The 26,087-nt window shown below is 36.3% G+C and overlaps 1 protein-coding gene and 1 pseudogene across 1 annotated transcript; both read left to right on the top strand.

The window, feature by feature from the left end:
- Positions 1-1,643: 1,643 nt before the first annotated feature.
- Positions 1,644-23,785, top strand: LOC104863090 (vomeronasal type-2 receptor 116). The gene is made up of 6 exons (XM_010625360.1): positions 1,644-1,672; positions 8,991-9,279; positions 16,218-17,018; positions 17,785-18,012; positions 19,310-19,433; positions 22,863-23,785. Exons 3-6 carry the CDS (start codon positions 16,218-16,220, stop codon positions 23,783-23,785), a joined length of 2,076 nt encoding a protein of 691 aa, XP_010623662.1. The 5' UTR covers positions 1,644-1,672; positions 8,991-9,279.
- Positions 2,561-3,225, top strand: LOC104863065 (annotated as a pseudogene).
- Positions 23,786-26,087: the final 2,302 nt, after the last annotated feature.

Below are 26,087 nucleotides of genomic sequence, written 5' to 3'. Positions count from 1 at the left end.
AGAAAATAAATTCTATGAAATAAAATGACTAGGTTCATGGCTACCTAAATCTTGGTAAACTACTGTGCATATCTTCAAAGATCCTCTGAAACAAATTAAAGGTATACCATATGTTTATATGTTTTCCACATACATGCAATAATGATTATCATATATTTAAATAAATGCCTTAAATTATATAATATATCCAGATAATTATAATTGTTATATATACCTAGTTCATAAAATTATAAGTAAAACTATGTTATATATTTATCAAATAAACAATGGGGTAATATTTATTCACATAGAAGAATAATGACTTATTTGTAAGAAAACAGATGCCACTTAAGGTCATAATTCTTACTTCGTCAGATCTCTCACAAAAGGTTAAATATCATGGTTTTCCTGATAAATGAAAAATATAATTGACTTGATGAGAAAAATAAAACATAGACAGGAATCCTGAACACAGACTTTGTGGAGGAGGGAAGGGGAAATGGAGATGGGGCAGGTTTGTAGGGGCAAGAGGGTCAGGGCCATTATAAAGTATTGCTGTGATGTACATATGTAAGAGTTCCTCAAGATGAATGTAATTATTAGGTATTGTACCCATGTACTAATAAAATTAATAGAATGTCATTGTCTCCTGAATGTCAATGTTACCGAACTGGCAAGACATATTTAACTACAAAATACATTTATAAGCTAAAATAAATTTGGAAAAACAAATTGAATAAAAATTCATTATTAGGAATAGTGAGAAAATTGCACACCGTGCCTTTAAATGCATACAATTTGAAATTATCATATGATATATTAATTATGCTCTTGTATTTTTTTTCACCTCAAAAACAAAATCCTAGTATGGTGGCAAATGCCTTTAATCCCATCTGCCTGGGATCTTGAGGCAACAGTACTGAGAGTTTAAGCTGAGTTTAGACAAGTTGAGAACCTGTCCCAAAAAAAAAAACAGATTTTGGGGTATGTCTTTCAATCTGCTGGGTTCCATCTCCAGTAGAGCACACACAAAAAAGAAAATATAGAGCATTGCTGGTGAAAATGATAACTAAACTTACAAACAAAATATGGCTCTCAGTGTATTAGTAGAATAATTCCAAAGGAGATCAACCAATCCAACTTATGGGATACATAGAAATCTAGGCTTCACAACTGAAGGATCCGTATTACGGCTGGAGCATGTTGCTCAGGGTTAAAGCACTTGCCTGGTCTTTGGCAGGCTCTGAGTAAAATCCCCTAGGCTGCAAAAAGAAGGTAGTGATTCATACACTCTTAAATCACAGAAGGACCATTCCTAGGAAGTGGACTTGATCTAGGCACTTTGTCAAATCTGATAACATAAGAAAAATTTAGAAATTACAAGGACAAACTCTGTTGCATTCTTGCTGAAATCACAAAGATGTTGCAAAGAGTAATTATCATTGAACAGGAAGCTACTTGTGCACCAGAGTAGGGTAAAGGTGAAAAGAATGTCAAAGTTTACTCTGAAATTTCTTTTATTTCAGTGTATTTGTGTCTTTTAAATATTTTATTAGCATGTGTTTGTGATGCATTACACTTGCATTCCCTTTGGGGATTTACAGATATACATATCCCATCTTGATCACTTTTACCGTATTTTCCCCTTCACCCTCAACTTTCTCCCTTTCTCTATATCCCTTTTCCATCTCCGGTCTACCTCTCTCATTCCTACTCTCTCTATTTTGCTCTTTATGTTACTTATATTTTGGGTTTTTCATATAAGAAAGACCATGTGATAATTAATATTCTGTGTGTGATTTACTTCACTTAGATTCACGGACTCAGTGTGCCTTTATTTTTGTTTAAATAACCCAAAGTTAATATTATTTAGAATTAATACTCCACTGTGTATATATATAGCACATATTTTTTCTATTCATTTGTTCCTTATGATAGGGGCCACTCCTAGAATTTAGTTATTGCGAATTGTGCTGCTATAAACATCAATATGTATACATTACTGTAACAGGATGAATTTAAGCCTTTCAGGAAAATACTTAGGAGTCATAGTGCTCTTTCAAATGGATTTTACAGTTTTAGTTTCTTAAGATATTTCATACTGGTTTTTATAGTAGTTTTACTACAGTACATGCTACATTCTTGTAGTCTGTGCAGAAGGGTTCCCTTTCCCCCACAATCTCGCCAGCGTTCATTTCTTCTTTTTGAGCTTATGATGCCAGCCTTTCTTACTGGAGTAAGATTAAATTGCAGTGGTGTTGTGGTTTGCATTTCTGAAATGGCCAAATGCAGAAATATTTCATGTAAAAGTGCACTTAAGATGTCTATCGCTTCAGGTTTCCATTTTTGTTTTGGTCTTTAGTTTTAGAAGGTTCTGATATTCTTGTATTTTTATATTTTCTAGAAATTAGTCTTCTGTCCAGGGAGTAGCAGAAATTTTTTCTTATTAAAAACTATAGCTTTTCCGCCTGCTCCCCCCTCCCGCAGTGAGCCCCTCTGGTTGCACCGAGCTCACTCTGGGCTCCGAGCTCACTCTGGGCTCCGGGCTCCTGCTTAGCTAGCGAGGCCGCATATCCTTTCAGCCACCATTATGATTATCTTTTGGGACCTCATCAGCCACAATGAGATGTTCTCCGACATTTACAAGATCCGGGAGACCGCGAGCGGGCTGTGCCTGGAGGTGGAGGGCAAGACGGTCAGTAGAATGGAGGGTAACATTGATGACTCTCTCATTGGTGGAAATGCCTCCGCTGAAGGCCCGGAGGGCAAAGGTACTGAAAGCACAGTAGTCTCGTGTTGATACTGTCATGAACCATCACTTGCAGGAAACCAGCTTCACAAAAGAGGCCTACAAGAAGTACATCAAAGATTATATGAAATCAGTCAAAGGCAAACTTGTAGAACAAAGACCCAAAAGAATAAAACCTTTTATGACATGGGCTGCAGAACAAATCAAGCACATCCTTGCTAATTTCAAAAACTATCCTTTTCTTATTGGTGCAAGCATGTATCCCGATGGCATGGTTGCTCTCCTGACTACCGTGAGGATGTTGTGACCCCAATTATGATTTTCTTTAGGGATGGTTTAGAAATGGAAAAATGTTAATGGATTTGGCGGTTACCTTGGATCTATCACTTGTCATAACGGGCTGCTGCTTGTCATCCACACAACACCGGGATTTTAGACAAATGGGACTGATGTCATCTTGAACACTTCGTTTATATTGACCGTGGTTTATTTGGAGTGGAAGCATTGTTTTTTCTTAGGGAGAAAAACAAAACATGGCATGTAGGTTGTCTAAAAATAAAGTGCATTTAAACTCATTTGGGAGTTTAACACACGTATAACCTAAATCCATTGTAGTGTTCATGGAAAAGATAGAGGCTGGTCACAGACCACTGCTAGAAAGCCTAAGACTGTCTTCAGATAACTTCTGCAGTGGACACTACTGGAATTGGAATATAAAACAAGAATCAAAGCTTTAATTCTGAGTTGCAGTGAAGGGGAAAAGACCATGCTTGTAGTCAACATTTGAAGTGGAGCCTTATGTATTTCACCACGTACAGTGGAAGTAGTTAACTGTCGAAGAGCTTGCCAAAAGAATAAAAAGACTAACTCAGTTGAAAAAAAAACCAAAGAAAACTATACCCACACTGTGTTGATTGTTTCCTTAGCTGCATAGAAAATTCTTTTTTGGTGTTTTTCTTAGTACTTTTTTTGCTATACATAATGATCACACCATCACAACTGCTGATTCTTAGAATTATGTCTTGTGTAATTGGGAGTCTGTTCACAAAGTCTTTGCTGTGCCTGTGTCTGGGAAGGTTTTAGGTGTTTTACATTTTAGCAGATTTATTGTTTCTCTTTCTATATCTGTCTTTGATCCATTTGTATGTGACTTAAGCTCTACATCCATTCTTCTGTATTGGATAGCCAGTAGTAACAGCACCCTTTCGTAAAGAAGTTATTTTTCTCCAGTGTTGCATTTTTTATCCCTCTTTGTCAAAGACCAGATAACTAAAGCTTCATGGGTGTGTTTCTGTCTTGTATTGTATCCCATTGGTAGTTTTGAAATCAGGGAGTGTATCACCTCCTGCTTTGCTTTCTTTTTTGTTCAGGTTTTGTTTACCTAGGCTGACTCTCTTCAGATCTCACATAAATTTGGGGAGAGATTTTCCTATTTTTGAGACTAATACATTTGGTATTTTGATTAAAATTATAGAAAATAAACAGATCATTTTTTGTAACAGGGTCATGTTTGCTACATTGATTCTGCTTTTCCTGAAATATGTTAAGTCTTTGCATTTTCTAATGTCTGTTTCAATCTTCTGCTTTCAGAGTACTAAAGTTTTTGTTGAAGAGATTTTCACTATCTTGTTTAAGGTAATTCTTCGGTAATTAATGTTTTTGAAGCTGCTGTTAATGAGATTGTTTTCATGATTTCATGATCAATGTGTAATTTATTTCCATGGAGAAACACTGGGTTTCTTTCCATTTTCTGCTTATTTTCTATTTAGTACATGTTTGCTATCCATGAAGTTTACATTCAATTTAAGGAGTAATAGGTACGTGTACAGAGCTCATCTTGATCCCCTCCACCCCATTAAGGCTTTTGGTCCATTTAAAGCAAACAATACAGTTACATTCATCATTGGGATCTTGTCACTTTACATGACAGGTCTTGGTTCCCATTTTTCCCCAATCCCCTGCCCTCCCTTCACCCCCTTCACCCTTCCCTATTTACAAAGACTTTGCTTCCGTTTTTCCCTTTTTCACATTTTTTCTTTTGCCTTATTTCCCCTCCCCTTCCCACTTCTCCTTTGACTGTGTTCTTCCTATCATCTTGATTCTTTTTCATTTCTCTTCCCTTCCAGCCACTTCTTTCCCTCCTTCTCTCAATCTTCCATCTCCATTTTCATTATTGTTTTGTTCATGTTTATGAGAACAAAAGCTTCCATTCATTACGGTTATTGAGTACAAGTATCAGACACATCTGAAATCTTTTTGCTTCCCCTTCCCCTCTGGCCAACACTCACCCTGTCACAACTGGACTCCTTCTCACTTGCAAAAGTTCTGTGTTCCGTTTTCTTTCTAGGACTCCATTGTTTTGCTTTTTACATGTAGTTTGTCTTTCTGAAATCATAACTGCCATACAGTATTTCAGCTCTTGTGTCTGTTTTATTTCACTTAAGATTATAACAAACATCTTAAGTTCATCCTTTTTATTGTGGACTAGTATTCCATTAGGAGAGATATCACATTCTCTTTATCCTTTCATCCAATGGTACACATACAGGCTGAGTCCAGAATTTAACTGTTACTAATTGTGCTTGCCGTAAATATTTGTAGGACTGTATGTATTGCTGAGCTCTGATGCCTTTAGCTCCTTGGGGGAGATATTTAGAAAGGGAATTGGTGGGTCAAGTGTAATTTCTAATTTTCGTTCTTTGAGAAATCACCATACTGATATCCATAATGGTTGTACTAGTTTACATTCCCACCCCCAATGCGGAAAACATCTGCTATTCTTTGAATTCTTGAGGACTGCCATTCTTTGTGCTACAAGATGCAATCTTAGAAGTTTTAACTTACATGGCTATGATGGCCAGGAATGTTGAACATTTTTTCACAAGTTTATTGACCATCTTCTGAGATATGTCTATTCAATTCACTTGCCCGATTTAATTGTCTTTTTCTTAATCTTTATTAAGTTTATTGGTACATTTTAGGAATACAGTAGTTATATTGATCATTGGGATCATGTACCTTTGCATGACTTATCTTGGTTCTTATTTTTTCTCATTCTCCAGCCCTCCCTTTACCCGCTCTGCCCTTCCCTGTTTACAAAAACATTGTTACCACGTTTTTCCTTTCATGTATTTTTTTCTTTTCCCTTCTTTCATTTCCCCTACACCTCCCACTTCCTCTACACTTTTAGACCTTTTCTTCCTATTACACAATATCAACAATACATTTTGATCCTTATTTAAACTTTTAGTTTTTCACAACAGAGAAACTATTCGTGTGACTTGATCTTCTTTATCCAGTCTCCAGATGATGAGCATTTGAGCTGTTTCCAAATTTTAGCTATTTGCGCTGCTATAAACAGGGGTGAGCATATATCACTGTGGTATGATTCTTTTCATTCTTTGGGGAAGATACCCAGCATGGGAATAGCTGGGTCAAATGGGACTTTGAATCCTAGTTGTTTGAGGTATCTCTGTACTGATTTCCACATTGGTTGCACCACTCTGCATTCCCACCAACAATGAAAAAGGGTTCCTATCTCCCCACAATGCCCCAGCATTTGTTATTGGTTGAATTCTTGATAGCAGCCATTTTTGCGGGGGTGAGAATCTCAGTGTTGTTTTCATCTACATCTCTTGAATGACCAGTGATATTGAACTTTTTTATACATTTATTTGCTGCTTTTACTTCTTTGTCTGAGAAATGTCTGTTCATTTCAGATGCCCATTTTTGAACTGGGTATTTATGTTTGGGGGGGTCTGATTATTTTTAGTTCTTTATATGTTCTAGACAGTAGACCTTTGTCCGAGGAACAGCTCGTAAAAATTTTTTCCCATGTTGTGGATTGTCTCTTAGCTCTGCTTATGACTTCTGTGGCAGTACAGAAGATTTTTAAAAAGATGAGATGCCAGTTGATGATTGAGTCTTTTATTTTGGCTGATCTAAATTTTTTGAGTTTATCGTATATTCTAGATATTGCTCCTCTGTGCTAGGAATAGCTGGCAAAATATCCTTTATGTTGTCTTTTCACTCTGTTGATTGTTGCCTTTGCTGTGCAGAAGATTTTTAATTTGATATAATCCCATCTATTGATTTTCTTTGTTATTTCTTGTGTAGTCAGATTTCTGTTCAGAAAATTCTTACCTACCCCTTGACTTCAAATGTTTTACCTATTTTATTTTTCAGTAATTTCATTGTTTCCATGTTAATGTTTAAGTATTTGGTCAATTTTTATTTTATTTAGTACATCATGAGCAATACCGATGCACATTTGATCTTTTACATGCACATAGCCTATATTCCCAGCACCATTTGTTAACTGGCAATCCTTACTGTAATGTATGTTACCAGCCACTTTGTCAAAGATCACATAGCTGAAGGTGCCAGGGGACAGATGTGCAGCCTCTATTCTGATCCATGCATCCATAAGTCAGTTTACAATGCCAGTTTTTCATAGATTCTTATAAGTTGAAGATAGAAATACTATTGATTTTTGTCTTTTGAATTTGTATTCTGACATTTTCTTTATTTCTTAATTCTCAGAGACTTCAGGAATGTTTTGGTTGTATGTACTGTGTCATGCCATCTGTAAACAACAGTGGTTTGACTTCTTTCTTTCCTATTCCTATCTTTTTCATTCTTTTCCCTTTCCTGATTGTTCTGACTAAAATTTTGAGTACTATATTGAAAAAGAGTGCTGACGGTTGTTCTGGTTTTAGGGCAAATGCTTTGAACTATTCCCTGCTTCATATGACATTGGCTGTGGGCTTGTTATAAATATATTTTATCGGGTTGAGGTTAGGTTTCTTACATGCCTATTTTCATTAATGTTTTTTTTCTCTCATTGAGTTTGTTGGTACACTTTAGGTATACAGTACAGTTACATTCATTGTTAGGATCTTGTACCTTAACATGACAGGTCTTGGTTCTCATTTTTTCTCCTTGTCCCTGCCCTCCCTTCATCCCCTCCTCTCCTCCACATCATTATTGTTTTTGATCATGAATGGATATTGGATTTTATCAAAGTCCTTTTTTCCAACTACTGAGATGATGCTGTGAATTTTACCCTTACTTCTGTGAAAATGGATGATAAACTTTCGACTTTACTTTGCTGTACATCTTAGATTCCTAAATTTGTTGTCTTGCCAATCCTTCCTACTTTAGAAAATGTCCTTTTTTCTAATTTTTGTGTTTCTTCTCCTCTGGAGCTCTGAAGTCCATGTAAGAAGATTCCAGGTCTTTGATGGTGACTGATGCATGCCTTGGAGGTGTCAAAGGCTGAGGTGACCTAATGAGAAGCTTCTGTATCACACTAATCCTCCCACAAATGTCAGGTCTTCTGGTTATGCAGAAGCCCTCAGTGTAGAATTATTTTCTCTTTTTATTTCTAATTGTATTGAATAATATTACTGAAATATGAAATAAGGAATGATATGGGGTTTTTTAGGGGGGTTGTTTGTATTTTGTTTTAGGGGGATTTTTGTTTGTTTGTTTGTTTTGTTTTTTTGGTATTGGGGATCGAACTTCGGTCCTTGCACTTGCATGGCAGGGTGCAGAACCACTGAACTAAATCCCCTGCCCTGAATGATATGTTAATTGTTCAATCATTTCCATCATTGATATAGATACCACCCTAAATATAATAACATTTTTTGTACCACTGATTGAACTTAGAACCTTGTGTTTGCCAGGCAGGTGTGGCACCACTGAGCTACATTCCTGGAACCTAATAAGATTTTCAATTTACAGTTTTCTATAAAAATGGAAACATTTGAATTCATGTACATTGAGGGAGAACTTTTAGTTACCTGGGTTTTGTTATTTTCTGGAGCTATAAATTCTTAGACCTTAATCTCTTACAAATAGAACATTCCTCTACTGAATCTACGCTTTGCATCAGAATATTGCCTGAAGCTTCCATGTAAAAATATATCACAAACACTGTGGTTTTTACTATTATTTGCTTTGCATAATGGTAGCAACTAAGAACTTAATAGAGAACAGCTTTCATTTCTGTGCGTTCTCATATGGTAAAATTGGAAGATCTCTCTTCATTTGGAAAAATACTAACCATGCTCAGAAAAAATTCATCTTCATGTTATCTAGACCTAATTGCACCTGAAAAATCAACCTTGTAGTGATATCACACCAAGTGTTAAGGAGACTGACTTCAAATTTGGAGGGACACAGATGTGCTGTACTTGATTTAAAGGTAATAATGCATTGCATCTTTTACTTAAGAAACATTCTGCTTTCTCTTTAGGTTTAAGCTCAGAAATTACCAATATATCCTGGCCTTGGTTTTTGCCATAGAAGAGATAAATAATAACCCCCATGTTTTGCCCAATATATCTCTGGGTTATGAGATCTATAATGTTCTGCACAGTCAATGGAGGACTTTGGAGAGTTCCCTCATTTTGCTTACAGGGCAGGATGAGGTCCCCAATTACACCTGCAGAAGAGAGAGCAAGTCTATAGCTGTTCTTACAGGAACAACATGGGAAATATCTGCCCAGATTGGAACACTATTGGAACTCTACAAGTTTCCACAGGTGAGGATGGGTAGATGGGAAGAGATAAAACTTTACCACTTTTGTTGCTACTCTCTGGTACACAAAGATGGTAGAACTTTTGGTCTGTGCATTGAGATATATAATCTAACAGTGTAGAATGGCTTCTTTTTTCCCCATAGTCTTATCTGCATTTGATCTTGGTTGATTTTTTTGAGGCTAGTCATCCTTTCTGGAGTGAGATGCAACATCAGTGCTGTTTTAATTTGCATCTCTCACAGGACTAGTGTTGTTGAACATTTTTCATACATTTATTTGTTGTTTGAACTTCTTTGTCTGAGAATTGTGTATTCATTTCATGTGCCCATTTTAGTTGTTATTTTTTAATTTGTGTGTTCTGATTTTTTTGAGTTCTTTATATATTCTAGATAAAAGTTCATATTCTAAGGTACAGCTCATAAAATTGCATTCCATTGCTATGGGTTGCCTCTTCTGTGTGTGTGTGTGTGTGTGTGTGTGTGTGCATGTGTGTGTTGTTTTGTTTTGCTGTACAAAAGCCTCTTAATATGAAGTCCCTATTGATGGTCCTTGGTAATATTTCCTGTGCAACTGTGATTTTGTTCAGAAAGTCTTTGCTTATATTTATATCTACAAGAGTTTTACCTATTTTATCTTTCAGCAGATTACATGTTTCTTCTTTAATATTTAGACCTTTGATCCATTTTGATTTTAGTTTAGTGCATAGTGAGAGGTAAGGGTCTAGTTTTAATCTTTTGGATGTGGAAAGCCAGTTTTCTCACTGCCATTTATTCAGAAGCTAACTTTCCACCGGTGAAGGTGTTTGACAACTTTGACAAAGATAAGGTAGCTGATTGTGCTTGGAAGTGGTTCCTGCATCATCTACTGTGTTCCATGAATCCTCAGGTCTGCTTTTTTCCATTATAATGCTGTTATCACCATGGTGGCTTTATAATATGACTTCAACCTGGGGATTCTGATGGACGTTTTGCCTTGCTTGTTTTTTTCCCAGAATTGCTTTTGCTCTTCTAAGTCTCTTTTGGTTCCATACATATTTTAGGTTTTTTTTCACTATTTCTTTGAGGTATGTTGTTGGTATTTTTTTCCTCATTGAGTTTATTGGTGCATTTAGTTACATTCATTATTGGGATCTTGTACCTTTACATGACAGGTCTTGGTTCCCTTTTTTTCCCCTTGTCCCTGCTATCCCCCATCCCCTTCTCCCCTCCTCATTTACAAATACTTTATTTCCATTTTTTCATTTTCTCCCATTTTTTGCCCTTATTACCATTCCCTACCCTTCCCACTTTCCCTACAACTTTAGCCCTTTTCTTCATATAATAAACTAAAATAGTACATAAGATCCTAATGAGATAATTGACAATGTGTTGTTGGTATTTTAATTGGCATTGCATTAAATCTGTACACCTGTTTTGGTAGTATGGCCGTTTTCAAGTCTGGTTCTACCTGTCCAAGAATAGGAGATAAGTTTCCATTTTCTGATACCTGCATTGATCTCCTTCTTGAAAATATTCTAATTTATACATCTTTCACTTCTGTTGTTAAACTGATTCCTAAATATTTCACATTACTTAATGCTATTATGAAATGTGGTATTCTTTTCCTAATTTATCTCTCAGTTAGTTTTGGGTACAGGAATGCTATTGATTTTTGAATGCTGACTTTTGCATCCTGCTATGCTGACAAATTTGTTTTATTAATTCCAGGAGTCCTTTGGTCGAGGTTTTGGGGTTTTCTATGTAGATCATCATATCTTCAGTAAATAATGATAATTTTACTTTCGCCTTTTCTGTCCATGTTCCTTTTATTTATTTCTCTTGCCTTATTGCTAGTCTTTCCAGAACTATATTGAACAAGACTGTCAACAGTGAGTATCCTTGACTTGTACACATTCTCAAAGTAGGTATTGAAGATCTGAACTTCTACAGTATCCATTTTAATTTGGCATGTTTCCCTCCTAATTGCGTGGATTTGAGTGTTTTCTTTCCTCAGTGGATGAGATTAACTAAGGGTTTCTCTATTTTAAGTTTTCAAAGAACTCTTTGATATACTGATTCTTTTTTTTCTCATTGAGTTTATTGGTACATTTTAGGTATACAGTACAGTTGCAGTCATCATTGGCATCTTATACGTTTACATGACAGGTCTTGGTTCTCATTTTTACCCTTGTCCCTGCCCTCCCATCACTCCCTCCTTCCTCCCCATTTACAAACACTTTATGTCCTTTTTTTCATTTCTCATATTTTTTTATTTTCCCTTATTGCCTTTCTCCTACCGTTCCCACTTTCCTTACACCTTTGTACCTTTTCTTCCTATTTCACACTGCCAATTATATCATTAGGATCTTATGTACTATTATAGTTTTTCACACCAGAGAAACTATTCAGTACTTACAAATGTGTGACTTATTTATTTCACTTAGGAGTATATCCTCAATATGTATCCATTTTCCTATGAAAGAATGTAATTTCTCATTATTTATGGTTGAATAGTATTCCATTTTATAGAAAAAAATACATCTTCTTTATTCAGTCTCCAACTGATGGGCAAATGGGCTGTTTCCAAGTTTTAGCTATTACAAACTGTGCTGCTATGAACATAGGTGCGCATATATCATTGTGATATGGTACTTTTAATTCTTTTGGAAAGATACCCAGCAGAGCTATGGCTGGGTAAATGGGACCTCTAGTCCCAGCTCTTTGAGGTATCTCCATATTGATTTACATGGAGGTTGCACCAGTCTGCACTCCTACCAACAATGGAGAAGGATTCCTTTCTCCCCACATCCCCTCCAACATTTGTTATTGTTTGATTTCTTGATAGCAGCCACTCTTTGTGGGATAAAGTGGAATCTCAGTGTTGTTTTCATCTGCATCTCTCGAATGAGCAGTGAGGTGCAACATTTTTTAATATATTTATTTGCTGCTTTTACTTCTTTGCCTGAGAAATGTCTGTTCATTTCAGATGCCCATTTTTGAATTGGGTCTTTATATTGGAGGGGGGCTGGTTTTTTGAGTTCTTTATATATTCTAGATAAGAGTCCTTTGTCTGAGGAGCAGCTGATCAAAATTATTCCCACATTGCAGGCTGTCTCTTACTTTTGTTGATGGTTTCTTTTGCAGTGCAGAAGCTTTTTAATAAGGCGAGATTCCAGTTGTTGATTCTTTCTGCTAATTCCCTTGCTACTGACGATTTGTTCATAAAGTCTTTTCCTATGCCAAGGTCTTCAAGAGTTCTGCCTAACTTATCCTCCAGCAAATTTAGTGACTCTTTTTTAATATTTAGATCTTTAATCCACTTGGATTTTAGTTTAGTGTATGGTGATAGATAAGGGTCTAGTTTTAATCTCTGGCAGGGTGAAATCCAGTTTCTCCAACACCATTTATTAAAGAGAATATATTGCCTCCAGTGAAGATGATCAGCTCCTTTGTCAAAGATGAGGTAGCTGAGTACATCTGGAGTTGTTTTTGTGTCTTCCAGTCTTTTCCAGTGATCCTCAGGCCTGTTTCTTTGCCAGTTACCATACTGTTTTATCACAGTTTCTTTGTAGTATAGTTTCAAATTGGGACTTGTTATACCTGCTGCCATGTGTTTTTTGCCTAGGATGGCTTTTGCTATTCTAGGTCTCTTATGATTCCAAATGAATTTTTGGATTATTGTTTCTAGTTCTATGAAATATAGTGTTGGAATTTCAATAAGCATTGCATTGAATCTGTATAGCAGTTACAAATAATAAATAAATCGAAGTTGGTTTTTGCTTTTTGAAAAAAATTAATGAAATGCTTGTCAAAAAAGAAAAAAGAAAAAGAAAGAGGCCAGCCGTGGTGGCACACACCTGTAATCCCCACACTTGGGAGGCTGAGGCAGGAGGATTTCTGTGAGTTCAAGACCAGCCTGGGTACTATGTAGTGAGTTCCAGGTCAGTCTCAACTCCATAGAGAGACCCTGTCTCAAAAAACAAACAAAAAAAAAGGAAAGACCAAGGCTCAGATCCATGCAATTAGGAATGAAAAAGCTGAAGTCACAACAGATCCCACAGAAATCCAGAGGATCGTTAATACCTAATTTGAAAACCTGTACTCCAATAAAATGGAAAACACAGAAGAAATGGACAGATTTCTAGATATTTATGAATTACCAAAGTTGAATGAAGAAGATAAAAACATTTTAAACACCCCAATTATAATCAGTGAAATTGAAAATGTAATTAAAAGTTTAACAACAAACAAAAGCCCAGGTCCTGATGGATTCACAGCTGAATTTTACAAGACATTTAGAGAAGAACTCCTGCCACTACTCTTTAAACATTTCAATGAAATTGAAAGGGAAGCTATACTTCCAAATTCATTCCTGGAAGAAAGTATCACTTTGATTCCCTAACGAGGGAAAGACCCAACTAAAGAAGACAACTACAGGCCAATCTCCTTAATAAATATAGATGCAAAAATCATTAATAAGATACTAGCAAACAGAATACAGAGGATTATCAAGAATATCATACATTCTGACAAAGTCGGATGTATTGCAGGGATGCAAGGGTGGCTTAACATATGTAAGTCAATAAATGTAATACACTATATTAACAGAGCCAAAGACAAAAACCATATGATCCTCTCAATAAATGCAGAAAATGCATTTGACAAAATTCAACACCCATTCGTGATTTTAAAAAACCTGCAAAAAATTAGAATAGATGGTCTATATCTCAATTTAATAAAGGCTATCTATGAAAAACCAACAGACAACATCATACTGAATGGCCAAAAACTGAAAACCTTCACGTTAAAATCAGGAACAACACAAGGGTACCGGTATCACCACTCCTCTTCGATGTAGTTCTGGAAACATTAGCCACAGTAATTAGACAAGAGAAAGAAATTAAAGCAATAAAGATAGGAAAGGAAGAAGTTAAACTGTCATTTTTTGCAGATAATATGATACTCTACATTGAAGACCCAAAAAATTCCACCAGAAGATTTCTAGACTTAATTAAGACTTTTAGTAGAGTAACTGGATACAAGGTCAACAATCAAAAATCAAAAGCCTTCCCGTACACCAATAACAGACTCACTTAGAGAGAAATTAGGGAAACACTTCCTTTCACAATAGCATCCAAACCAAAGAAGTACCTAGGAATCAATCTAATGAAAGAAGCAAAAGACCTCTACACTGAAAACTATAGCACTCTGAAAAAAAGAGATTGAAGAGGATATAAGAAAATGGAAAGACATCCCCTTCTCCTGGATAAGAAGAATCAACATAGTGAAAATGGCCATACTACCAAAACTGCTATACTGATTTACTGATTCTTTGTATTGTTTTCTTAGTTCCAACTGCATTAATTTCTGCTAATATCTTTATAATTTCCTCCCTCATAAATATTTTGGTTTTAATTTGCTCTTCTTCTCCTAGAAGCTTGATGTTCGATGATAGGTTATTTGCTTGAGCTTGTTCTGTTTTTCTGAGGTGGTAATTCAGTGGGATAAATTTTCCTCTTAGGACGGCTATCATTATGTCCCATGTTCTGATATGTTGTATTGGTATTATCATTCAATTACGGAAATTGTTATGGTTTGTTTCTAGATGTCCCCCCAAAGCCTCATGCAGTCATAGGGCCTTTTCAAAGGTAGATGAATGTAAAGAATGTGAGGTTGGGATTAAGTGTGTGTGGTTATTATATCAATCCCCTGGTTGATTTGGCACCACCCTATCCCTGTAGACTAAATGAGAGTGTAAAAAGGCCAAGAAGAGTCTGTTAAATTCTCTGATTGCTTTTGCTGTCTTCCACTGCCATGAATGTTTGCCTTTCTACCATGAGTCACCTTTCCTTGGAGCCAGGCAATTGTGTGCTGAAACTTTTATAAACTGTGTGGTAAATTATCCTTTCACCTTTAATTCTGGATGTCAGGTATTTTGTCTCAGCAATGAGAAAAGTAATTAGGACACAGCCTATTTTCTTCTTTAATTTCAACTTGTAACCAATTGGTGGTACAACGACTGTGGAAATCTGTAGGGAGAGTCCTCAAAAACACAAAAATTAAAACTAGAAATTCCACTTGACCCAGCTATTCCCCTTCTTTGTATCTTTTCAAAGAGCTGAAAGCCTCATATCACAATGATCTCTGCACACACATATTTACAACAACACAATTTGCATATCTAAATCTTGGAAATGGTGTAGGTACCCATTAAGGGATGAATCGATAAAAAAATTTTTTTAATCTACTATGGAGTACTGCTCTGCCATGGAAATGAATGAACTTGAAACATTTTTAGGTAAATGGATGAACCTTGACAGCATAATTTTAGTGAAATGAATCAGACATATATGTTTAAATATCACATTGTTTCTTCTGTGTGAGAAACAAAAGTGTAAATAACGACCAAATTACATGAGAAATAGGAAGAAAATGTTCAAATGTGAAGGAAACAAGGCAGGGGAGGAAGGAAGTGAAGGAAGGGAAAAAGAAACAAAAGACATTGAAAAAACGAAGTGAAAACAAAGCTTTTTGAAATGGGAAGGGAAAGAGGGGTTGAAGATGTGAAGGGCAACTGGCAAAAAGAATAGAGATATATTGCATACAGGAAAAATTCCCTATGATGAACATGCTCGAATGACAAATATGTACTAATAAGAAAGAGATTAAAAAAAGAAAACGAGAAAGACGTATAATCTAAAAAAGTGAGTAAAAAGAATTTGGGTATGGCATTTATATTGTTATTGTATACAACAATGAACAACAGCCAAAAATAGACAAAGATACTTTCTTCCTGCATCTAATTATTTTCTGAAAAGTTCTTAAACAGTGACATAATTAAAAGATGAATGTACAGATAGCCCCCATTATCACTTCCAGCCTTTGATTAATACCTTTGAAATCTGAGAATGTCCTTTATACCAAACTCTTCATTATTCACTTTCAATTTTCTTGTCTTTGTAGATGACCTATGGTGCTTTTGACCCTATGCTCAGTGACAGTGATCAGTTTCCCTCTCTCTATCAGATGGCTCCCAAAGACACATCTCTAGCCCTTGGCATGGTCTCTCTGGTGCTTCATTTTAGCTGGACATGGGTGGGACTGGTCATTGCAGAGAATCAGAAAGGTCTTCAGTTTCTCTCAGATTTGAGAGAAGAAATGGATAGGAATAGAATCTGTGTATCATTTCTAAAAATGATCTCAAAGAGTGACATGGTATCAAATAGACCAACATATGATTTATGGACCAGAGAAACATCACCAGCAAATGTTATTATTATCTACTTTGATACTAACAGTGTCCTTGATGTTGGATTTTACACTGGGCAACATTTAGTGACATGGAGAGTCTGGGTCACAAACTCACAATGGCATCCTGCCACCCTTGGGGAAAATTTCATCATGGACTCTTTCCATGGAACACTCATTTTTGCACACCAGCATGAGGAGATTTCTGGTTTTAAAACTTTTATCCAGACAGTTACCCCTTCAAAATACCCAGAAGACATTTACCTCACTGTATTTTGGTCCATGAACTTTGACTGCACTTTATCTAATTTTGATTGTACATTGAAGAACTGCCCACCCAATGCTTCTCTCACCTATCTTCCTGTGAGTCATTTTGACCCTGCCATGAGTGACGAGAGTTATAATGTCTACAATGCTGTGTATGCCGTGGCTCACGCTCTCCACAAGATGCTTCTCTACCAAGTTCAGATGCAACCAAGCAACATTGGAGAACCGGAGGGATTTTCCCCCTGGCAGGTAAGGGCTCTGCATTGGCTTGCAGACAGTGCCAGCAGTGTGTTTACCTGAGGGTGTGCAAATGAGAGTTTAGAATATTTTATCCAAAACAACAAGAAATTCTGCAGCAGTTTCATTGTCAAGGAGCAATCTGAGTAGAGATATTTATTCAGAATTAGGACACATTTCCAAGTGGGAATATAGACATGAGCCTGATAAATGTGTGTGTTCCACAGGATGTCAGCATACTGTCCATCTGATGTTTACAACTAAACACATCTGAAATTTTCCCATGGAATTTAAATAAACAATATAAAAATTTACATTACTTTATGTACTATGCAAATATATGTACGTATGTACTACATGGTGATAAGCATTATTTAGATATACTATTTGACTCTGTATTGAAATCTTTCCTTTTTTCATGTGTGTCCTCTGGGAATAAGAGAGAAAATGGGTGTGGGAAGTTTTCACTGAAGTATTTTCTGTTTTTAAACAATATTTATCTGGGCTTTATTGTAGTGTTTTTATGCATATTGATAGATAGATAGATAGATAGATGATAGATAGATAGATAGATAGATAGATAGATAGATAGATAGATAGATGGAACACAGTGATATTTTAGTTCTCCATAACTTTTCACTTGATCTACTCCACTGGACACATGTGCAAAACTGTTCTTATAATGCTAGGACTAAAGACAGTCAAGGGCTTTCCCCGGTGGAGTTCTGATCATTAATTATGGGGCCCAGTTAATGATAGAATTATGCATCTCTTGTAGTTGCACCACTTTCTAAAGGAACTTCAATTTACCAGTCCTATTGGAGACCACGTGAACCTGGATGAGCAAAAGAAACTGAGTGCGGAGTATGACATTCTGAACTTTTGGAATCTTCCAGAGGGTCTTAGGCTTAAAATGAAAGTAGGACGGTTTTCCCCACATGCTCCACGTAGTCAACAGTTGTCTCTAAATGAGGATATCATAGAGTGGGGCACAGGAATTACAGAGGTAATTCAGATGGAATTGTAATGCATTTCACTGCTCATAAATAACGAAATTGTGCTGTGAGTGTTTTGTCCTTGCCTTACCTTAGGAAATATTCATGTATGGAAATTCAAAAGCCACAGTTTAGTTTAAAATTTTTCTTTTTCACCAGCTTTTTTTCACATGTATGACTGATTTATTTCACCTAAGAGTATGGTTTCAAATTGCATCCATTTAGCTACAAATGTCTCAAGCTTATCCTTCTTTGTGACAGAATAGTACTCCTTTGTATGGAAACCACATCTTCATTCACTGCTTGATGGGCATTTGGGCTGTTCCCAAGATGCAGCTGTTACAAACTGTGCTGCTACAAACATGGGTGTACATATACCACTAAGGTATGATGCTTTTAATTTTTTCAGGAAGATACCAAGCGAGGGAATAGCTGGGTCAAATGGAACCTCTAATTTAGTTTATTAAGGAATCTCCACACTGATTTCTACAGTAAAACTGGCATTTTTCATCCCACATTTTAGACACTGGTCCCTTCTTTGCCACCCTCCTCATCTGGATACATAGTTCATTCTGCATCAATTCCTGACTGGCATCCTCATGTCATAGCTACTTTCTATGCCTTTGTGGATTAGACCATAGATTATTTTGAATTCCCTACTGATGGACAACTAGGTTGTTTTGGCCCTTTGTTTTTTGTTTTTTGAGATGAGGTCTCTCTATGTAGTTCAGTATGGCCTTGAACACACTGTAGCCCCAGCCTGGCCTCCAGGTGATCTTCCTGCCTCAGCCTCAGGAGCATTGGCATGACAGGCCTGTGCCACCATGCCCAGCTTCTTTCCGAATTTTTATGAAAAACAAGAGCAATGCTCCTAACCCTCCCTGCCTCCTTTGACCTTTATCAGGAAATGGGCAAAAGCCCCATCCTGCTCCAAGGTCAATGGTACGTACCTCCACCTCCAGGACTGCACACACTGGGCATTTCCCCACCTCCTCAAACCTGTCACCTCTACGGCAAAAGCCCCATCCTGCTCCAAGGTCAATGGTACCTCCACCTCCAGGACTGCACACACTGGGCATTTCCCCACCTCCTCAAACCTGTCACCTCTCCCCAAACCGCCCCCCACCTCATCATCTTTTTGATGAATGAGAAAGGAATATAGTTTTTTCATCATATTTTCAGAAATGTTATACATTCATAGCATACACTACACATCGAAGCTTTACCTATTAAATTTACTCTATCACTAATTCTGAAGTATTAGGTAAAAGCTGAACAAGTCATCAAAACATATCTGATTTCCGTCAGACTCCCCGCTCTGTGTGCAGTGAGAGCTGTCATCCTGGGTTCAGGAAATCCCCTCAGGAAGGAAGGGCTGCCTGTTGTTTCAATTGCATCCCTTGCCCAGAGAATGAGATCTCCAACGAGACAGGTGAGTATGTGCTTTCTGGAGAAATTCTCCATTTCTCAGCTTATCCTGCATTCCAACTGTAAAATGGGAGAATGAGTGAACAGCTTACCAAAATATAATTCCTTCTTCCTTTAGCATTTGATCTAATTATTTTACACCATACAAAGTTCCTTTTCAAAAACACACTCTGTCCCTTGAACATTCTTTGATTCATTTTTCTAAAATCATCAAATCACTATTTTCAACATACCCCATTTCTGAAAAATTCAGTTTTTTAAGTTCCATATTCTTTGTAGATTTCAATACATAGTGCTGGTAAAAACAAGCACTTCACCTTCTTTTCAGATACATTTAGACCACATTGAGCATATAAAATTTATATGTGCTTCCTTTCCAAGGACCTAACGCTATTTCAAAACAATTCAGGTGTTCACAAGTTGTGTGTTTTATTTAAAAACTAGGTGTGTCTTTCATGTATCACATGATGATTGTAAGCATAACCTCATTTAGGAGGTTTCATGCCCTTCTCTACTGTAATTCACAGATGTGCAGTGGAGGCAATATGCAATTACAGAAAATGCAATTAAAGCCATAGATCTGCAATAATAATTGGAAGGCTAATAAAATGACTGGGGTTCAGTAAATGATGCTATGTACAACATTTTGGAATAATATTTTATTTATTTGGGGGGTTTTCTTTTTGAGGCAGGGTCTCTCAATGTAGTACAGTCTGGCCTTGAACTCACTATGTAGCCCAGGATGACCTCAAATTTATGGAGAACCTCCTGCCTCAGCCTTCTGAGTGCTGTGATCATAGGTGTGTGCTACTACGCCTACTAAGAATATTGTTTTAAATTTAACTAAAGAAGTAACATTACAGTATATTTAACGAATGAGTGACATAAGTTCTAAGTAAGGTCAAGAGAAGTGTCAAAATGACACATTCTCACTTGTATAATATTCACAGTAAGTAATACCAGGTCAATATTATTAAAACACTCAACATGGGAGGGTAGTTGGGACATGGAATAAAGAGTGTATAGAAAAGCAATACTGAAGATTTTACACATCATTATTACCACTTTGTGAATACTTGAATTTTTATATTAAATCATGATGGATTGGAATCACCTCTCTGCATAGGCTTTTCCATATTTTTCATCAGTAACAGATGACTTAATTTCACCTCACTCTATGAGTTTAATATTTTAGAGAGGTGCCAAAATTGACAATATATTAGGTCAGTTGATTTACACATTTTATATATATATGTACATATGTATATATATATATACATATATATATCCACAAAATATATGCATTTCGGTAATATATATTCGATTCTGATTTGGTATATAGTAGTTGCATTAAATGTACCATGTTCACAAATAAAAAAATGTACCCAGCCACAATTCTTTTATGTTTTAATAAATTTCTCAAAATTATGATTGTTAGAAAAGAAATTAACCAAAATTATAAACAGTTGAAATTGAAAATTTCACTCATTAAACCCTGTGTGTTGAAGCTAAAAGTATCTTAGGAGACATATACTTGTATGCATTTTATATTATGAGTTTATGCAAAGATAAGCAAAAGTTTTGCACCACAAATATTAGACAAAAACAAGAAATCAAAGAGAAAAGGAAATAATAATAATAATGGAAGTTATACAGAAATTATAATCACATAAAAGCCATAAAAAGTTGATTTTAGTAACAGAATAAAATTAATAGCCCTCGATAAAATTAACTACTAAGAGATCAATTAGGAAACCAAATATAAAAACACTGAAAATAGACACATCTGCAAAAAATACAAAGCATTTTGTAAGAGAATATAAATAAATTATGTACTTAGGAATGTTAATGAAATTCACAAATTTACACAAATACTGAATAAAATTTTTCAAAATAGAACATCTGCTTAAAAAGTTCAACCGTGGTTTTTTCTCACAATTTCTATGTTAATTGACAGTTTAGCTGGTGGACTTTATAATTATTCTAGAGTATACCATTACTAAATTACTCAAACTCCTTCAGATAGATAGACGATGGGAAAATCAATGCATCTTATGAGTAAGCGTGAACTGTGTCACTCATGGGCGACAATAGAAAAACAAGCAAGTTTTTTTAAAACTCTGTTTCTTGGATCTTTCCATGTAGTTCAGCATGGCCTTGAATTCATTATATAGCCCAGGCTGTCCTGGAATTTGCAAAGATCCTCCTCTTGAGTGCTGAGATTACAGGTGTGCAGGCTCACACCCAGTTTGCAACATTCCTTCTTAAATGAAAATCCCAATTACCATCCCAAAACGTGCTATAGTTTAAGGAGGATACATTGGGGAAAATTTGTGCTTCCTTGATATAAATCAAGGCAGTAGATTCTAGAAAAAGCTTAAAAGTATCAATAAATGAAGTAGTATATACAATTCAATGCTTATCTATAATTCATGAATGCTGACAGATTTTAAAAAATTAAGAGTAGGAGGAAACTTTGTTGATTCCACAGAAATGTTTACAGAATCATTCAATGTTAAAAATATACATGAGTCAGGAGTGCTTTATTTCACCACATTTAAAATACAGTGTGGTGGAGATACCAGCCAATAAAATAATGTGAGGAAAAGAAAGAAGATCAGCATGTATTGGGAAGGGGAAAAAAGCAGTGTTATTTTTACAATGATTCCGGTGTGCAAGGAGAAAATCTAGGTAAATTAATCATGAATGGAACTGATTATGGATTAACTATCAGGTTAATGTTCAAACAACTCTTTCTTCACATCACTGACAATTCAGAATTTGAATTTAAAAGACATTTACTATATCATAAGCTATGAAATGTTGAAAAATAAATTATCCCTTTCCAAAAGTTTTCACCAACACATATATAATAGGAAAAATTAAGAACAACAAAACTGAAATGAGTTGTGAGGTAAAAATTCTAAATCAAAAGGTTTAATGATTATAAGATGTTGATATTTTATATGGCTCTAAGGATATCATCCAATAAAAATCAAAATTGCACTCTGCTATTTGGTAAAACCTGCAAATTTCTCAGAGAATTTAGTGTACCTTGGAGAATGTTATGGCATATAGTTATTTCCCTGGAAATTAGAAAATATAGCTCTTAGGAGTTATCAAGAGTGCTCACTCAGTGAATGAACACCTAGGTTATTGCCTGCACAGATATAGTTTAGACAAGTAGATCTTTAAGGGTTTATTACAATGGAAAATTTTTCTCAAATACATGCCATAAAAACAACAACAAAAAAAATTTTAGGATTGTTATGGCACTGTAAAAAACAAAACCAGTATTGACGACAAATGACTAGTTTTATAGCAACATAAGAGAAAAGGAGGACTTGACTGGCCCAGTGTGCTGAATGGTGGAGGCTTTGAATAACAGGGAATTACTGAATCTGCACTGAGAAAAAATTGCATTTCTCACTAGATATGCAGCAGTGTTTGAAGTGTCCGGGCCATCAGTATTCCAACATTCAGAGAAATCGCTGCCTCCAAAAATCTGTCACATTTCTGGCTTTTGAAGACCCCTTGGGGAAGACTCTTGTTGGCACAGCTCTGAGCTTAGCTATTCTTACAGCTGTTGTTCTTGGGCTCTTCGTGAAGCACAGAGACACTCCCATGGTCAAGGCCAACAACCGGACTCTCAGTTACACCCTGCTCATCTCTCTCATCTTCTGTTTCCTCTGCTCTTTACTCTTCATTGGCCTTCCCAACACAGCCACCTGTATCCTCCAGCAGACTACATTTGGAATCGTGTTCACTGTGGCTGTTTCCACCATCTTGGCGAAAACTATCACTGTGGTGCTGGCCTTCAAAGTCACTGCTCCAGGCAGAAGGATGAGGCAGCTGTTGGTATTGGGGGCACCTAACTACATCATCCCCATCTGGTCCATGATCCAACTCACTCTCTGTGGAGTCTGGATGGGAACAAGTCCACCTTACATTGACACAGATGCACACTCTGAACATGGCCACATCATCATCGTGTGCAACAAGGGCTCACTCACTGCCTTCTACTGTGTCCTGGGATACCTGGGCTCCCTGGCCCTGGTGAGCTTCACTCTGGCCTTCCTGGCCAGGAACCTGCCTGACACATTCAATGAAGCCAAGTTCCTGACCTTCAGCATGCTGCTGTTCTGCAGCGTGTGGGTCACCTTCCTCCCTGTGTACCACAGCACCAAGGGCAAGGTTATGGTGGCCATGGAGGTCTTCTCCATCTTGGCCTCCAGTGCAGGGCTTCTGGCCTGCATCTTCATCCCTAAATGCTACATTATTTTGTTAAGACCAGATAGGAATTCTCTACATGGGTTCAGAGATAAAACACATTCTGACAGAAAGAAAATTTTTTAAGATAAAACTATTTTTTCCTGAAATGTGTAGTGGCTCTGGAGCAAATATACAACTCTTTTGCAGTTATATCTTACATTACATCATGATACATGCCTCAGCTATCAATGGGCTGATTTCTTTTTCTTATACTCTAAATGTAACTAATTCTTCTAACAACTATATTTTCACTTTGAATCTTGGAAAAAAATTTTGTTGTCATAAAGTGGGTAATAAATCCTTATATTTGGGTTAAGTTTGATTCTATTACTCATTTTTATCTTTTGGATAACTTGATATTCTCAATCATTTTATTCATTGTTGGTATGGTAAATTCTTTCTGCTGATCACCATATTTCAGAATTACCTTCTGTATTTCATTTAATTTTTCATCTCTAAGAATTGCTACGCCTTACCACTATGGAAATCAATATGGAAATACCTCAAAAAACTAAGATTAGAAATCCCATTTAACCCAGCTATCCCATTCCTGGGTATCTTTCCAAAAGAATTAAAAGAATCATACTACAGACATATATGCTCATCTATATTTATAGCATCACATTTTGTAACAGGTAAAACTTGGAAACAGACCAATTGCCAACCAACTGGAGACTGCATAAAGAAAATGTGCTTGTTTTATAAAATGGAGTACTACTCAGCCACAAAGAACAAGAAACTAGAGATATTTATATATCTATGGATGCACATTGAGGCCATACTCTTAAGTGAAATAAATAGGAAACACGTGCAAGTACTGAATAGTTTCTCTGGTGTGAAAAATTAAAAATGTAAATAACATTCAAATTGTATAATTCATGATGTGAAATAGGAAGAAAGGTGCTAAAGAGTAGGGGAAGTGGGGAGGGGAGGGGAAAGGAAAGAAAGGAAAAAATGAGAAAAGGAAAAAGTGAAACAAAGTCTTTCTAAATAGGGAAGGGTTGAGGAGGTGAAGAGAGGCCAGGGGTATGGGGAAAAAATAAGAACCAAGATCTGTCATGTAAAGGTACAAGATCCCAATGATGAATGTAACTGTACTGTATACCTAAAAGGTACTAGCAAATTTAATGAAAAGAAGAATTACTATGCCTTAAATACGCTGTTCATTTTGATAATTGGTTTCATATCTTCTTGCTCACCCTTCCCTGGCAATTTTCCTGAAGCTACCCTTGCACAAATTCCCTCTCTTGCTGCCTTTAGAATGTTAGGATTGGCTGATCACATGGGATAGCAAGAACTCTCTAATATTTTTAAGTGCGTTTATTGGTACATTTTAGGTATACAGTACAGTTGCATTCATCATTGGGATCGTGTACCTTTACATGACAGGTCTTGGTTCTCATTTCTCCCCTTGTCCCTGCCCTTCCATCACCCCTCCTCCCTCCCCCTTTAGAAACACTTCATTTCCATTTCTTCATTTTCTCATTTTTCTTTTCCCTTATTAGCTTTTCCCTACCCTTCCCACTTTCCCTACACCTTCCGATTTCATATTGTCCATTATATCATTAGGGTCTTATGTACTATTATAGCTTTTCACACCAGAGAAACTATTTGGTATTTACACATGTGTGACTTATTTCACTTAGGAGTATGTCCTCAATATGTATCCATTGTCCTATGAATGACTCTAATTTCTCATTCTTTATGGCTGAGTAGTGTTCCATTTTATAGAAAAACCACATCTTCTTTATCCAGTTTCCAACTGATGGGCAAATGGGCTGTTTACAAGTTTTACCTATTACAAACTGTGCTGCTATAAGCATAGGTGCACATATGTCACTGTGATATGATTCTTTTAATTCTTTTGGAAAGATCCCAGCAGAGCTATGGCTGGGTCAAAGGGAACCTCTAGTCCTAGCTCTTTGAGGAATCTCCATAGTGATTTCCGTAGTGGTTGCACCAGTCTGCACTCCCACCAACAATGGAGAAGGGTTCCTTTCTCCCCACAACCCCGCCAACATTTGTTATTGATGCCCATTTTTGAATTGGGTCTTTATATTCAGTGGGTGCTGATTGTTTTGAGTTCTCTATACATTCTCGATAATAGTTCCTTGTGCGAGGAGCAGCTGGTAAAAATTTTCCCACATTGTAGGTTGTCCCTTAGTTCTTTTGATGGTTTCTTTTGCAGGGAACAAGCTTTTTAATAAGATGAGATCCCAATTGTTGATTCTTTCTGCTAGTTCCCGTGCTACTGAGGATTTGTTCGTAAAATCTTTTCCTATGCCAATGTCTTCAAGAGTTCTGCCTACCTTATCTTCCAGCAAGTTTAGTGTTTCTGTTTTAATATTTAGATCTTTCATCCATTTGGATTGTAATTTAGTGCATG

The sequence above is a fragment of the Fukomys damarensis genome, unplaced genomic scaffold, assembly GCF_012274545.1.
Source record: "Fukomys damarensis isolate Sample0158 unplaced genomic scaffold, DMR_v1.0_HiC HiC_scaffold_37, whole genome shotgun sequence".
Classification (NCBI taxonomy): Eukaryota; Metazoa; Chordata; class Mammalia; order Rodentia; family Bathyergidae; genus Fukomys; species Fukomys damarensis.
This window is presented reverse-complemented; position numbering and strand designations above follow the sequence as displayed.

Bases quoted from the DNA above. Each gene is read 5' to 3' on its own strand.
- LOC104863090 (XM_010625360.1), top strand. From the start codon at position 16,218: ATGACCTATGGTGCTTTTGACCCTATGCTCAGTGACAGTGATCAGTTT. The intron at 17,019-17,784 runs GTAAGGGCTCTG...CATCTCTTGTAG, and splicing joins AGGGATTTTCCCCCTGGCAG to TTGCACCACTTTCTAAAGGA. The intron at 19,434-22,862 runs GTGAGTATGTGC...ATTTCTCACTAG, and splicing joins TGAGATCTCCAACGAGACAG to ATATGCAGCAGTGTTTGAAG.